Here is a 15,178-nt window from a genome sequence, read left to right as displayed (position 1 = left end):
TTTCCAGAAGTAAAAAGACAAAAGTCGTGGCTTTTTTGCAAACTAGGACATGTCCCATTTTAGAGTAGCTATAAATGAATATCCAGGTGAGAAAGAAGAATGCGCTGCCAAAGGTTGAGTTTAAAGCAGAATTCCCCCTTTTAGGATCACCGCTACACAGCAGTATGGGGGAAAAAATCAAATGGCCAGAACAGTTGCATATGCATCTCTCCAGCTCATATTGGCTAACATTTGCTTGCCTTCGATTCCCATACCATGTGGTGCAGAGTTGGCAACTGGTTTGCAAATGTTCTCTGTCATCTTCTCTTCTATAAAGAATCCGTCTTCTTGGGGAAAAGATGTGATATGAATGGGCCTTGGCATAGTTCAAACAACTTTTAAACCTCAATAGCTTCCAGCAAGTCTGAGCTCTGAAAGAAAAGTCTGTTTCCCACCCCAGAGTGACACAGGGCATTTCTGGAATGGAGTCCACACCTCTGAGCTCAACACGTGCTTCCTAAGCGCAAAATCCTGCTTTTGTTGGGTGAACCACCCAGGCGGTGAGAGTGCAGGAGAGACAGAAATCCCTGCACTGCTGTCAGGCTTTTCCAGCTGAGCGGCTCTCTGAGCTGTGGCAGGCTGGGCGAACTGGGGGTCCTCCATGCTCCCTCTCCACCACAATGCAACATGGCATGCAGCTTGTCCTGGGCAGGGGACAGGCTCCAGGGCAGGACAGAAGCAGCATTCCAGAGGGACAAAGAAGGGGAGAAGTACTCAGCTCTGTAAGGATCGTCAGAGCCCCTCCTCTTTGTCTAGGTGTTGCTGGAAGTTGCTTCCTGAATTGTATCTATCTCCACCTCTCTTCTGAAACGTGGATTAACCAAGTAAAATGCTTGAGTGGGAAGGAGAGACACAGCGCATATTTGCACACTGAGCAAAGACACTAGAGAGACAGAAATAAACACTGATGCGGCACAAGTCCCCTCTTCACTGGGTAGGCTGCTTTGCTGGGGGTGAGGTACCATTATGGCAACATGGTGAAGAAGGTATCCAAACTGTGAAAACATGATCCAGCACTGGGCTTGAAGTATTTTTCTGTTCAGTTTAAACGAAGTTTAGTAGTTTCCACATCCTGTGTATGGTGTTTCAAAAGCTTAAAATACAAATCCCATAAATCCAATGAATAACATGGCAGGCGTTGATTTACTAGGGAAGGAGGAAGGGAACTGAAAGATATGTCGGTGCTGTTAGTGCTTCTGTATGACTTAAATCTGAACAACATTGCTGTTGAAAGTTTGCTTTTACCAAAACAAGTGTCTATTGCTTTTAAAGATATTTAAGTTTCTGGAAAGAAAAATCTTCACTTAAAAGCATGATATCAGTATCTCATTTGATCATCCACAGATAGCTGAGGAGAGTGTACAAAGTGGAAATTCAGCTTCTTTTGGGCTTTCTCTAATAGGCCATCAAATTAAGTATTTTGTTTTCATGGATTTGAAAGGGGCGCAATGCTGGTTCTTTTAAGCAGTAAGGGGGAAGCGTATGAATATCTGAATGGTGGTACCTTTAACTGCACTGTGTACTACCATAGTTTACAAATAGTTCCCTTATGTCATGAAGACTGCTTCTGGGGCAAGCTGCAACTCAGTGGTAGTCTGTCAGTATTTCTCCTGAGTAAATAGGTAAAAGCTACTTGCAATTTGATTTGGAAGTTAGCGTAGATGTAAGAGCAGATAAATAAAAAAACTTAATGCTGAGGGAAAAGATATTATTTTCTCCTGATAGTGCCTTGCTTCTTTAAAAGATAAAAGTTCAAGGTCATGGGCAAAAGGAAATCTCTTGCATGAGAAATGGGAATTTCCAGGCTTTTAGGGAGAATGGAGAAAAAGCCAGATTCCTTTAAATGATATTCATGTTCCTACATTTCCCCACATGTTTTCTAGTTTTCTGACTTACCAGTCCAAATTTATTAGCAGTTATTTGATGTTCTAGTTACTGAGCAGTACTCTACATTATTTACATTATATAATGTTATTATTTAAAATGGTTTTAATGGTCAACCCCCTGCACATGCAGACAAATGCACCCCACCTTCCCCAACCCCTCTGTACTTTATTACCGGACATGCATAAGGGATCCCAGAAGATCCATGCTCTGAAGTGCTGTAATTGAGCGGCTGGACCACATTTGCAGCTCTGGTAAATGGGTGCAACTCCAGTGAAATGATACTTAACTTATATCAGCTCCAGATCTGTCCCAATCCTGCTATGTGTTTCTAAATTGGTAAGAAAGGATTATGGAAATCCTGACAGGTGAATAATGGGGCTGTGCAGGGCAGAGCACATCCCAGAGTTCTTATTTTGGGAAAATTGTCTGTTACAGACAAAGACCAATTTTCCACGAGAATTTCAGGGCCGACTGTTTTCTCCTGTGTGAAGTGTACCCCAAGCAGACTGTATGGAAACAGAAATGCCTTAGAGCTTCAATTGTACTGGTTCTCAAGGTTGTCTGGGGAAGGAAAGATGCTTATCAGTCTATAAAAAGATAAGAGATTTCTATTGAAAATAAACTTTTAAAATATAATCATATGATTTTTGTTTCTTTGGTTATGCAGCTGCCTTGGGATCTGAGCTCTTGGTAATCACACTGGCCTGTTAAAGGACATGATTCAGACTGTCCCAGATCCAGCAGCTCACATCAAGGTTAGTTTCCTGTTTTTTGTGAGACCTCAGATGTCTTGAGAGTCATAAAATTAAAGAGTATGTATGCATATTGCAGGTTTTCTTGAATGTTTGTAAATCATGCTACTGCACAACACTGGCTCTTTTATTCCTTGATATTTACATGCTATTGTCTGAGTCAGTCCTGCAGTCTTTGTTGTGACACCTGTGCTGATGTGCTCTGAAGTGCATGGATATTTTAAGGGTAACTTTTTCTAAGATTAAAACCTCTTGATCATCCATTGATATTTGGTATGCTTGATGAAATACACCTACTTGAAAAATACTGAATTCATATGTCCCCAGTTCTGCTCCATGAAAGCCAGTGGCAAACGTTAAGTTCAACTGCAGAAGGAACATGAACATAATGCAAAAATTCAAAGGCGAACAAGGGTCCTTTTGAAAAGTTTCAGTGCATAATTTTATCTAAGTCATAGGAGTGTAGACATTGAACTGTGCTATTGCCTTAAAAACGACATCGTTTTGCTACATTTCAGAAGGTGGTGTACTGTTTCTTAACGTATTGTTATTATTATGATTACTATTGTTACTGTGGTTTTCTTATCCTTCTTCACTGAAGATTAGGAACCAACTAGACTTAGCAGGCACAGCTGATGTGTTGCTAAGATCAAAACATTTTGGGGTGTTGCACATGAACAACAGCATCTGAGCCTTGCAAACTGACTGGTTTGGGGGACGCTCTATTTCTGCCTCACTATTTCATCATTTAGAAGTTTTGTTCAGACATGGTTTCTTGACTGCTTCTAGAGAAAAACAGTAATTCTCTTCTGTAAAATCAAAATACATCCGTATGGCAATGTCTTAGGTGGGAAAAGCCATCTGATCTTTGTATATAAACAATATGATGAAACTGCATGCTTCTCACTCACATGGATTTTGCCATCTGAAAATGGTAGTAGTAAGTTGGTGTAGTAAGATTGCTGCAATCAAATAAATAGATTAGCCATGCTAAGCAGGCTGTAAGTGAAAAGTTTTATTTTATTCTTTCTGCCTACCTTTCTGTCTGCCGTCTTTCTGTCTTTCCTTGAAGTTATATTTTGTACAACTTCTTTGGTGGAGTTTCTTCTCAGTTGGCTGCTATCTACCAGTCAACAGCGCTTTATAGAAAAGCTTCATTTTACAACTTATTTTTAACTGAATAAAAATGAAATATTATTTTAAACAACTCACGTTTCCTGTAAAAAGGTAGCGAATGAAAGAACCTCTCTATATACCTTCCTACAGTGTTTTTGGATTGTGTTTAGCTACTGGGATGACTGGCAGTAGTGGGAGAGCTTGTCCCTTCTCTCTCTCCAAGTCTTCCAAAACCCAGCACTTTCTTAGTCTTCTCATCCTCGGTTATTTTTACAGAAAGAAACAGAAAAACACAACCCCCATAAGCAGTCTTACCTCAACATGTCTCGTCACCTGGATTTCAACCAGTAAGACTTCAAAAGACTGAAGGGGATTGAGTACCTCTTCATGCTGTCTACGTGTCCACAGAGCCAGAAATAACACTAAGGAGAACTCAGTTTCATGCTTTCTGCCAAAACTGGTATCTGAAGTAGGGGTTTTTTTAACCATGGGAGTTAGGAGTTTGAGAGGGCAAGGCTGGGTATGCATGCATCTTATTACGGCAAGTAAAAGAGGTCTGTCTAAAAATCTCTGTAATGATGTGTTCAAGGGAACTTGTAGGAGCCTGTTTTCAGCAGAACATCACACAGAAGTTGCACTGAAAAAGGGTGTGAGGAAGCAATTACTTTAATATTGTGTTTGGGATAGGAAAGCTAGCCAACTAGACATCAAATCCTTTGCATTTCTGTTTATGTCATTAGGGTCTGCTTTGGTCTAAACAGTCTTCAGAAAGCTGCCATGGTTGCTTTATTCATTTAGACTTTAAAAGTGGACGTAACTACAATGTTAAAAAGAAGCCATTAGAAAGTACAATGCATGGGACATGGGCAAGACTATTTGGTATGATAGGCTTTTCTATCTCTTATTGCTGTGGTGATGTAGAAGGTACAAACTGGGTTCATTACGCTCATCCTTGGTATGGTTTTGTTTCATTAACTGTACTCCATCAGGTAGTCACATGGTATTGTTTCTTTTATTTTTTTTAAATAAGCAGACACAGCCTCATTCCTGCACATTTAAAGCTGTAACTTTGAAGATCACTTTCTAGGAAGTGTCTGAATTATTAATATTTGATAGATTTTAAGATGTATTTTCTGCCTGAACATGTGCAGAAAATTAATGTGAAAGATAAATGAATATGGCAATATGAATATTCAGATACATCCTTTTTGCAGAAAGGGTGATTTCATTTCCATTATGTGAGTCTTTATGTGTGCTATTTTGAAATCGGCCTTTCCTACTACCAGGAGAAAATGTAACCAGTCTCACAGCTTTTGTGCTCCATTCCTGAAACATAGAATCATAGAATCATTTAGGTTGGAAAAGGCCTTTGAGATCATCAAGTCCAACTGTTAACCCAGGACTGCCAATTCCATCACTAAACCATGGCCCTAAGCACCACATCTATGCGTTTTTTAAATACCTCCAGGGATGGTGATTCCACTGCTGCCCTGGGCAGCCCGTTCTGATGCTTGACCACCCTTTCAGTGAAGAAAGTTTTCCTAACATTCAAGCTAAACTTCACCTGGAATAACTGGAGACCATTTCCTCTTGTCGTTTCACTTCTTTTCTGGGAGAAGAGACCTACCCCCACTTGCCTACAACCTCCTTTCATGTAGCTGTAGAGAGCAACAACATCCTCCCTCAGCCTCCTCCAGACTAAACAGCCCCAGTTCACTCAACCACTTCTAGTAAGCCTTGTGCTCCAGACCCTTCACCAGCTTCATTGCCCTTCTCTGGACACGCTCCAGCACCTCAGTGTCCCTCTTGTAGTGAGGAGCCCAAAACTGAACACAGTATTTGAGGTGCGGCCTCATCAGGGCTGAGTACAGGGGGATGATCACTTCCCTTGTCCTGCTGGCCACACCGTTTCTGATACAAGCCAGGATGCTGTTGGCCTTCTTGGCCACCTGGGCACAGGCCAGCTCATGTTCAACCAGCTGTCAACCAACACCCCCAGGTCTTTTTCCACTGGGAAGCTTCCCAGCCACTCTTTCCCCAAGCCTGTAGCATTTCATGGGGTTGTTGTGACCCAGGTGCAGGACCCGGCACTTCTTGTTGAACCTCACAGAATTGGCCTTGGCCCATCCGTCCAGCCTGTCCAGATCCCTCTACAGAGCCTTCCTGCCCTCAAGCAGACCAACACTCCCACCCAGCTTGGTGTCGTCTGCAAACTTAGTGAGGATGCACTCGATCCTCTTGTCCAGATCATTGATAAAGATATTAAAGAGGACTGGCCCCTGTGCTGAGCCCTGGGCAGCAGCACTTGTGACTGGCTGCCAGCTGGAAGTAACTCCATTTACTACTGTTCTTAGGGCTTGGCCGTCCACCCAGCTTTTAACCCAGTGTAAAGTACACCCATCTGAGCTGTGAGCAATGGGTTTCTCCAGGAGAATGCTGTGGGAGATGGTGTCAAGAGCCTTACTAAAGTCCAGGTAGATGACATCCACAGCCTTTGCCTCATCCACTGGATGGGTCATCTTGTCATGGAGATTAGGTTTGTCAAGCGGGACCTGCCTTTCATAAATCCGTGCTGGCTGGGCCTGATCCCCTGGTTGTCCTGCACGTGCCATGTGATGATGGTCAGGATGACCTGCTCCATAGCCTTCCCCAGCACCAAGGTCAGTCTGACAGGCCTGTAGTTGCCCAAATCCTCCTTCCTGCCCTTCTTGTAGATGGGCATCACATTGGCTAACCTCCACTCTTCTGGGACCTTTCCAGTTTGCCAGGACTGTTGATGATAGAGAATGGCTTAGTGAGCTCCTCTGCAAGTTCCCTCAGTACGCTTGGGTGGATCCCATCTGGCCCTGTAGACTTGTACATGTCTAAATGGAGCAGCAGGTCACTAACCATTTCCTCCTGGACTGTGGAGACTTCACTCTACTACTCTTCCTTGTCCCTGTCTTCCAGCTCAGGAGGCTGAGTACCTAGAGGGTAACTGGTTTTACTGTTAAAGACTGAGGCAAAGAAGGCATTAAGTACCTTATGGTAGCACTTTTCTTCATCCTGTGTGGCAATGCTCCCCTCCACATCCAATAAAGGATGCAGATTCTCCTTTGCCCTCCTTTTGTTTCTAATGTATTTGTATAAACATTTTCTGTTATCTTTCACAGCAGTGGCCAGTCTGAGTTCCAGCTGCGTTTTCGATGCTCTAATCTTCACCCTGCATAACCTCGCAACACCCTTATAGTCCTCCAGAGTTTCCTGTCCCGTCTTCCAAAGGTCATAAACTCTCCTTCTTTTCCTGAGTTCTAGACAAAGCTCTCTGTTCAGCCAGGTGGGTCTCCTTCCCCACCAGCTCGTCTTCCAGCACATGGGGACAGCCTGCTCCTGTGCCTTTAGAACTTCATTCTTGAATAATGTCCAGCCTTCCCGTACCCCATGGCCCTTCAGAACTATATCCCAAGGGACTTTGTCAACCAAGCTCTTACACAGGCCAAAATCAGCCCTCTGGAAGTCCAAGGGGGTGTTTCTGCTGACCCCACTCCTTACTTCTCCGAGAACTGAAAACTCTGTCATCTCATGATTGCTATGCCCTAGACGTCCTCTGACCACCACATCACCCACCAATTCTTCCCTGTTTGTAAAGAGCAGGTCCGGTGGAGCATCTTCCCTAGTTGGCTCAGTGACCAGATGTGTCAGGAAGTTATCTTCCATACACTCCCGGAACCTCCTAGACTGTTTCCTCTCAGCTCTGTTGTATTTCCAGTGGATATCTGGTAGGTTGAAGTCCCCCACAAGAACAAGGGCTAGCAATCTTGAGACTTCTCCCAGTTGCTTGTAGAATGTTTCATCTGCCTTTTCATTCTGTTTGGGTGGTCTATAACAGACTCCTACCAGGATATCCGCCTGGATATCTGAATGAGAAATGGTAAGAGCTGGATTCCAGCACCCAGGCAGATCCTATCCAATTTTGGGAATGTTTTGAAAGTCTTAATGTATATGTCCTCATTCTGTTTGGGCAGCTTCATTCCATAGCTACTAAAGATTAAGCGTTACATTTTTCAGCTTGAATGAAGCATCCATAATTGATATGGTGAACCTGTGTTCCTGTTGCTCCCTAATGTGTAGTTTCACCTGAATCACAGCCTTGTGCTTTGCCAAAGCATAAAGGAAAGAAACATTTGAAGCAGACGAGAAAAAGGCTGTATATGTTCAGATCTTTAGTTTCAGTTCAGCAAAATATGGTGAATTTTGACCCTGATTGTTGAGTAGTTCCACACATTTAGTGCCTGTGCCAGGGCTGAAAAATCTCACTGATAAAGTTGAGTATGCCCCCAGTGGCTTGTGAGATCAGCACCCTAGTTTAATAAAGTTTACTAGTCCTAAGGCTTAAAATAGTTTTAATGTGATATTTTTATTGTTCATTTTTTCGTTAAACTCTAGTTCTTATAACAATAGTCACAGAAACACTGTGCAAATGCTACCTGAGATTTGCATGTTTTGTTTTTAGTAATTTAAGCTTTGTCGATACTGACCGTTTGTGGTGGGTTGACCTTGGCTGGACGCCGGGTGCCCACCAAGCTGCTCTATTACTCTCCTTCCCAGCACAACGGGGAGGAAGAAAATAAGATGAAAAATGCAAAACTTGTGGGTCAAGATAAAGGCAGTTTAATGAAGCAATACCAAAGGTCACACGTGCGGAAGCAAAGGAAAAGAAAAGATGTTATTGTCTACTTCCCATCAGCAGGTGATGTTCGGCCACTTCCCAGGAAGCGGGGCTTCAGTATGTGTAGCGGTTGTTCCAGAAGACAAATATTGTACATAACAAATGCCTCCGCCCCCGCTTCCTTCTCCTTTCTGTTAGCTTTTATGTACGAGCAGATGTCGTATGTTATGGAGTATCCCATTGGTCACTTTGGGTCAGCTGTCCTGGCTGTGTCCCCTCCCAAGATCTGGCCCACCCCCAGCCTGCTGGTGAGGGGGGCAATGTTGGAGAGGCAGCCTTGGTGCTGTGCAAACACTGCTCAGCAGTAGCCAAAACCCTGGTGTGTTATCCCCACCTTTCTAGCTGCCACGACAAAGCACAGCACTGGAGGGCTGCTGTGGGGCTCAGCCAGACCCAATACAGCATTCAATAAAAGTTTCATTTTTTAAGGGTTAAATTCTGCTGTCAGCAGCCTCATTTGCCAAGGTCAAATTCTTGTTTGACTTTAGCTAGCTTGCGCCATCACTGTGAGGGGATTTTGTGGAACCATTTCTCAGGAAAAAATGAGTTACTGCTGTTCTTTTGGCCCTCACTGGGAGAGGAAGAGTCCAGGGTATGGCTTGTAGGTAAAGAAATTACTGTATGTATCAGAAATTGTGTCTAACCTTGGGTTAATGGGTATAGTTTTCATTTAATTAAGGCTAATATATGCCAGTGGAAGATTTGGTCTGTGTCTATTTAGATGGTCCAATTTTTCTGTTCCTTGGTGATTATTTTGAGATCTGGGATGACTGAGGGGACTGAACGACAGCAGCTGAGCTGAACAGAGGTGCTTGTGGACTGCATAACCACCTTTTACCTTGCAGAGCTTGAAGAATGGGGACACTTTACATCCCAGATAGCTTAATCAAAGATGATATCTTTTATAAAAAAATCTCAAAGGGCATTAAACACTTTGAGCCAAATTCAGCTGGTCTGTATCTGTGCAAGCTCATTTGTTCTGTGGATGTAACCAGAGGTTGTTGCCTCTGAATCTGTCAAATTGAGGTTACCAAATCTGAAAGCTGTACCTAATGTTACAATGAAGGAAAACCTGGTTTCTTGGAAGGAATAAAAGTATTACTCCATAGCTGTTTCTGCAAATTACTCCTGAATTTAGCACATGAATTAGGTGGCACATGCACATTTCCATGCACAGACTCGTGTATTATCATTGGAAGTATTACAAATCCCGATTCCAGAGCTCGTTTGTTGGCCAAAGAATATGTTGGGTTTCAAATGTGGCAGTGTAGAGATGGTGCTGGATGTGCCTAATCTGTTGTGTTATGGTTAAATCTGAATTTTTAAACTGGTATTATTCAGTAAGGAGCATATTCTGGGTCTGATACAATCTGTTATTTTTCCTGGAATTGTAGTCTTTAAATTGGATCCAAGACTTCGTTATGCTGGGAGTTTTGTAAGCACAATACAGTCTCTGCCTGAACAGGCATAAGGGAAGGAGGATAGAATTACTATTATCCTCCAGGATAAGGAGGATAAAGCCAGGCTTTTCCTCCCATCTCTTTTCAGGATCTTGACTAAGTTAGGAGCCTGGTCTTTGTGGATTCTTTTCATTGCTGAAGCACTTCTTTCATTGCTTTTAAAATGATATTTGGGCAGCTCAGCTAAGAGTGAGAGCATGGAAATCTAAGCCAAAGATACAAAGAGCTTTGCCCAAAGTCACATGTGAAGTAAGCTAAATGGCAGACATATTGCAGCATAGCTGAGTAGGCGAACCATATGGAGTATGTAATACTACTGTGTCACCACTGGAGTCAATTTGATAACATACTCCCATCCCCTCCAGAAAATATGGAGTAACTGCTCCTGTTAGTTGGCTAATAAACCAAACCTCCTACAGGTACGAATCGGTGATGACCCCAGGGATGTATTGCCTGCAATGGCCTCTAGCTATGAGAAACTGCCTTTAGCCCCAGTGCATGGAGGTGAACAGGCTACTGTGAGTTATCTGGGCTGCAAACTTGTTGCCTGACAGCTGCTCCGGGATAACTGCTGCATGCAGCCTCTCATCTCGTGGGTTACAAATGTGCCTCAGTGACAGATGTGAAAAAGCATCAGTATCAGGAATCCCCGAAGCTGAGTAGCTGTAAGTCCCATCCCCTTTGCTTACCCCTCACTGTGTACTTCATTCATTATTCTGGCAAAACTTTAAAAGCTCTTCCCCTGCTTTTGTACTGACAGGGTAACACCACTGTTTCAATTTTACTGTGCTTCTTGCTAATTATGCTAGCTGGATGACAGTTGCTAAATCGCGTTTGAATGATAGCCATGGTTTACTCTGGGTTCCCATAAAATAAAGGAATGGAATTTATCGTGAACGTGGGTGACACTCCTCTGCACCAGCGCTCATTCACTGAGCCCCCAAACTGCCAGGCTTAAAATCTGGTGCATTATTGCCATCCTCTGTCAGCATACATCAGCTGTCTGTAATAATGCCAGAATCACTACTGTATTTGAATACTAGAATCTCCTTATAAGCAGAAATTGTGATTTACTTCTCAGAAGTTTAGAATTCTGGATTGTAACCAAATTATTGCCATAGAGTTTATATGAGTAAACTTTTTTTCTTTCTTTTTCTTTTCTCTTGAACTCAGCCTTTTCTCTCTGCCTGAGCAAATACCTCCTTGCTAAAGGAAAAGAGAGATAATGGCTTCTGTGTACTATAATTGATGAACTTTCAGCAATTCGGAACAAATCCAAGATTGCTGCCAACAGCCAGATGGAAAACAGTGTTAATGACATGTTCAAAGAAAAGTATGTTATTTTGATAGGAGATGGTCTAGAGACTTTAATCTCTATTGTTCTGGGGACTAATGGCATGGATAATTCCTTAAGTGAGGCCATTTTTAAACAAAAATTATCTTTTTCATAAGCAGGAAAGAGCAAACTAAAGAGTACCAAATGCATTTTCAGTGCTCTGGCTGATATATATGCTTTACACTAACCCTCTGTTATGTGGACTCAGATGTGTTTAAATCTCATTTCTGCAGTCTGCCAGATGGTTAAAAGTCTGGACATTTCTACTGCTGATGGGTAGAAATCATAAAATGGATGGTCATGGAAACTAGAGCCAGGGTGGCAGGCTGAGGGTGGGGAGAAGTTAAAAGAGTTGGGAAGGACAGACAACACTGAATGGGACAGGAACAAAGAGAGTTAGGCTTCGGGGAAACTGGAAAAGAAGATTTCTCCCATCCTCTTCTTCTGCTCTAGAGCCTGGAGGGGGACTGAGGTTCACAAATCGCAAGCTTGTTTTGCTGCCTGTAAATCTCTGTCAAGCCCACTGTCAAAGCTTGTGTCTTCTCCTTCTTAGGTCCTGGCCATCCCTGCAGATGGGGCCAGCTTCGCTAGCCCAAGTGTCCGTGCTGTGTTCATGCCTCCCAGGCCGTGCCTTTTGCGTGCGGCTGCAGTGAGAGCACTGAAGGGTAGGGCTGCAAGAAAGTCTGCCTCGGGGGGCTCCACCAGTGCGGTGCCTGGGCAGCCCTGGGACTCTGAGAGGCTGTAATGACAGTCTCCTTCCTTGTCAAGTGTTTACAGAAACCATCTGCCTAGGACTATCTTTGCATGAATCTATGGTGCAGATGCTAAAGATGTGCAGAGATTATCTCCCAGTGAGTCAAAGATTACTCTAATGTACACTGGATTTGCATTTTGCCCTGATCTGGCCACAAATATCTCAAGTAGTGGGTCATCTTTAACCTTTCTTGAGAGATTATTCCCCATGACTCACTATTGTGAAGCATTTCCTCATACTCAGCTACCCTGCCCCTGTCTTTGACCAGCCTTTGTATATCTGCTCTGTACAGATCCAGACTCCTTAATTTCACACTGACTTTGCTCCTTCTCACCTTAAAGAGGTAGATTTGTAGGGAGAGCTCAGGGGAGGTTGCCAAGCATTCTGCAGCCTGTCCACATTAGTTCTGGTCACAGTCTGTTTCAGGTGATGGGGGCCAGACAGCCTTCCCCACCTCACCACTGCAGCTGCATCCAGCCCCCTACTTTCAGCTGTACTTGTTGCTTGGTCACGAACCACCACATTGTTATCCTCCTGGTAACACCTCCTAGAGCTGAAAGGCATACTCCAGGGGCTGTTGCTCCAGCAGCCCACAGACAGGGAGAGATGCTTCTCTTGGGCTTGGTGATATGTTTTGTCTACTAAAAAAATAAATCTCTTCTCCCTCTGTCTCTCCTTTTAAAAATCTCATATTGCATACTTGTACTGGCAGCCATCCTCCTCAAATTGGAAATCTTATTTCATTATGTCCTACCCATGTTCTAATCTCCTCAAGACCCTTTTGAATTATTTCACCAATCCTGTCGGTGTCCCTAATTTGACTTTAGGATGTAATATCTTTTGCTGATGTGTTGTTTAATTCCTTTCTGTAGATTATTAATGTAGACATTACCTCATAAACAGTTATGGGCATTTGATTAGATACCTTCCACCAACTTGCTGTTTTATTGTTTGCCATAAGTCTTTGCCCGTTATTCTGTTGGACATTTTCAGACTGTCAGTGTTCTTTTCCAAGACAATTCAAATTCTTGTGAAAAATATTTCTTCTTTGTCTCAAGTGAGTAGCCAGTATTTGTATATTCCCAGGTATGTTTCATTAGAAAGAGTAACTGTTTCTATACCTTATGTATATTCTTGGTGCAATTTTTTTGTCTTTATCAAAAAAACGGATCTGTCCTTCTTGCCTTAGAAGAACAGAAAGGATGAACAGCAGTGGTGCTGTCCCCCTAATATCCCATGCCTGTCTTGCCAGCGAGCTCTGTTCCCAAGAGGCTTTATGGTGTGCTCCCTTTGCTACCAAGTCCCATTCAGAAATACACCTTTTTGCTGCCTAATAACCTAAAACCCCCTAGTGTTACCCTCCATATTAATAACATGGTTTTAAACTCAACTAATGTGGGTGAGTTTTACTGTATTACATCCCCTACATCCCCAGGCCAGTACTTCTGTTGCTTCCAGTGTTGGTTTTTGTTTTTTGTTTGTTTTTTTTTTTTTTTTGTGAAACGAAAGGGATCGGTTTGTTCTGCTGCTGAGGCCTGAAAAGAGTGTTTGGCATGTGCATTATATATTGCATATTGTTGGTGATTACCTTGGATCAAAGATAAACTTGCTGGCAGTCATTATCACCTCCTTGCAGAGCAGTAAAAGTTTGGTAGGACGCTGTAACCTGCTATTTCAAATTCAGCAAAGTAGCTCTCAAAAGGAGGCAGATAAATCTGCGGTGTGCTGCGAGCCGTCCAGGATGAGCTGACATAATTATTTGTCCATACAATCTTGGTCATATAGAGAGATTTTCCAGGAACTCAGAAACCTGGCGTGTCTGGGCTGTGATTAACGTGGGAGGAGAAATGCTGTGTCTAGCACAGCTAGCCTATAGGCACTTTTCGGATAGGTGTCAGAAGGAGCATAGTGTGGTGTGTTGGCTTAAATCAATGGTAATCTCACTGCAGCAGAAATCTCAACATGCACCAAACGTTGTTGCCACTGCCCCGGAGGGAACAGCTGGGAATAGGAAAGGGAACTTTGTTCCCAAACGTGTAACCCTTTTTACCTCTGTGTTTTTATGTTTTCTGCTCTGTCATGGTGCTTGGTGTTGTGAACCTTGCTTTGTGCCCTTGGAAAAATAACTTTAAAATGGCAAATGTTCAGGGAGAGCCTGAGGATGTGCTGGATGAGACACACACCTAACTTGAGCTGCTTTTGGTTCGTATTTAGTTTAAGCAGTTTCTGGGCCCCCTCTTTAAAGGACTGGGGGAGACCTATATTAGGGAGGGGTGAGTTGTCCTTGGGAAGCACCTGTGTCTTTCCACTGTTAGCATGGGGACTCAGAGTAGTTACAGGAAGCACAGGGGGACTTGTAGATAGCTCTTCATGAGATGGACTGAATCCCATCTTACATGGTGCATTTTCAATACGTAACACAGAACTAGAGGTACACCCAGGCCTTTTTGAAACAAGCCAGCTCCAAATCCGAAAGAAATATGATCACATCAAAATCACATTTTACTCAAGTCTAGTAATCCTTTGGAAAGCAGGGAGTAGATGGCAGGCTGTGCAGGAGCAGTGGTGTCCTAAACCTGAGTTAGTGTCTCTGGATGGCAGGGTGGGGTGGAGATTTGTATGGCCGGACCGCACGTGATGTCTGAAGACATTTGGGGCACAGTCCTTGCTGCCTTGTCAGCAGGAGACAGGCTAAGCCGCCTTCCTCCCAGCCCCCAAGCTTCCTTGCAAAGGAACCTGTGTAGGTGAGCAGGCAGGGACCTGTAGGGTCCTCCTGTAGGACCCCTCTACAGAGAAGATCTGGGGACAAGGGCTGCAGAACACAGCATCCTGCGTGGCAGGGACCCAGCTGGCACACTGTCCAGGTCTAGGACAGCAGAGCTTCCCTGCCCCATATTTAGACTAAGAAGCCATGAAAATGAACTCAGAATGAACAACAACAACAACAAAACGTTTGAAACTTAAGTGGAGGCCAAATGAGATTTCAAATTCATTCAGTTAAGGGAAGCCACCTACTCCTTAGTTAGTTTCAGAAAATATTTCCAATTCTCCCTGAGTTCTGTCCCAGAACTGCAGCCAGTCAGATAGCAGCACGTGAGCCATCACAGAGATGTTATTAGCTCAGAC

General features: G+C 43.4%; 1 protein-coding gene across 2 annotated transcripts in view; it reads left to right on the top strand.

Annotated features, from left to right (window-relative positions):
• The first annotated feature begins 2,593 nt into the window (after positions 1-2,593).
• ERG (ETS transcription factor ERG) overlaps positions 2,594-15,178 on the top strand; it is a 109,920-nt gene continuing 97,335 nt past the window's right edge. For both annotated transcript variants that reach the window (XM_056328802.1, XM_056328800.1), the window contains exon 1: positions 2,594-2,681. In XM_056328802.1, the coding sequence (XP_056184777.1) occupies positions 2,643-2,681 (39 nt within the window). In that variant the 5' untranslated portion in view covers positions 2,594-2,642. The remainder of the gene's footprint in view (positions 2,682-15,178) is intronic.

The sequence above is a fragment of the Falco biarmicus genome, chromosome 2 (genome assembly GCF_023638135.1).
Source record: "Falco biarmicus isolate bFalBia1 chromosome 2, bFalBia1.pri, whole genome shotgun sequence".
In the NCBI taxonomy this organism is placed as follows: Eukaryota; Metazoa; Chordata; class Aves; order Falconiformes; family Falconidae; genus Falco; species Falco biarmicus.
Note: the sequence above shows the minus strand (reverse complement) of the source record. Positions and strands in the feature narration are given on the sequence as shown.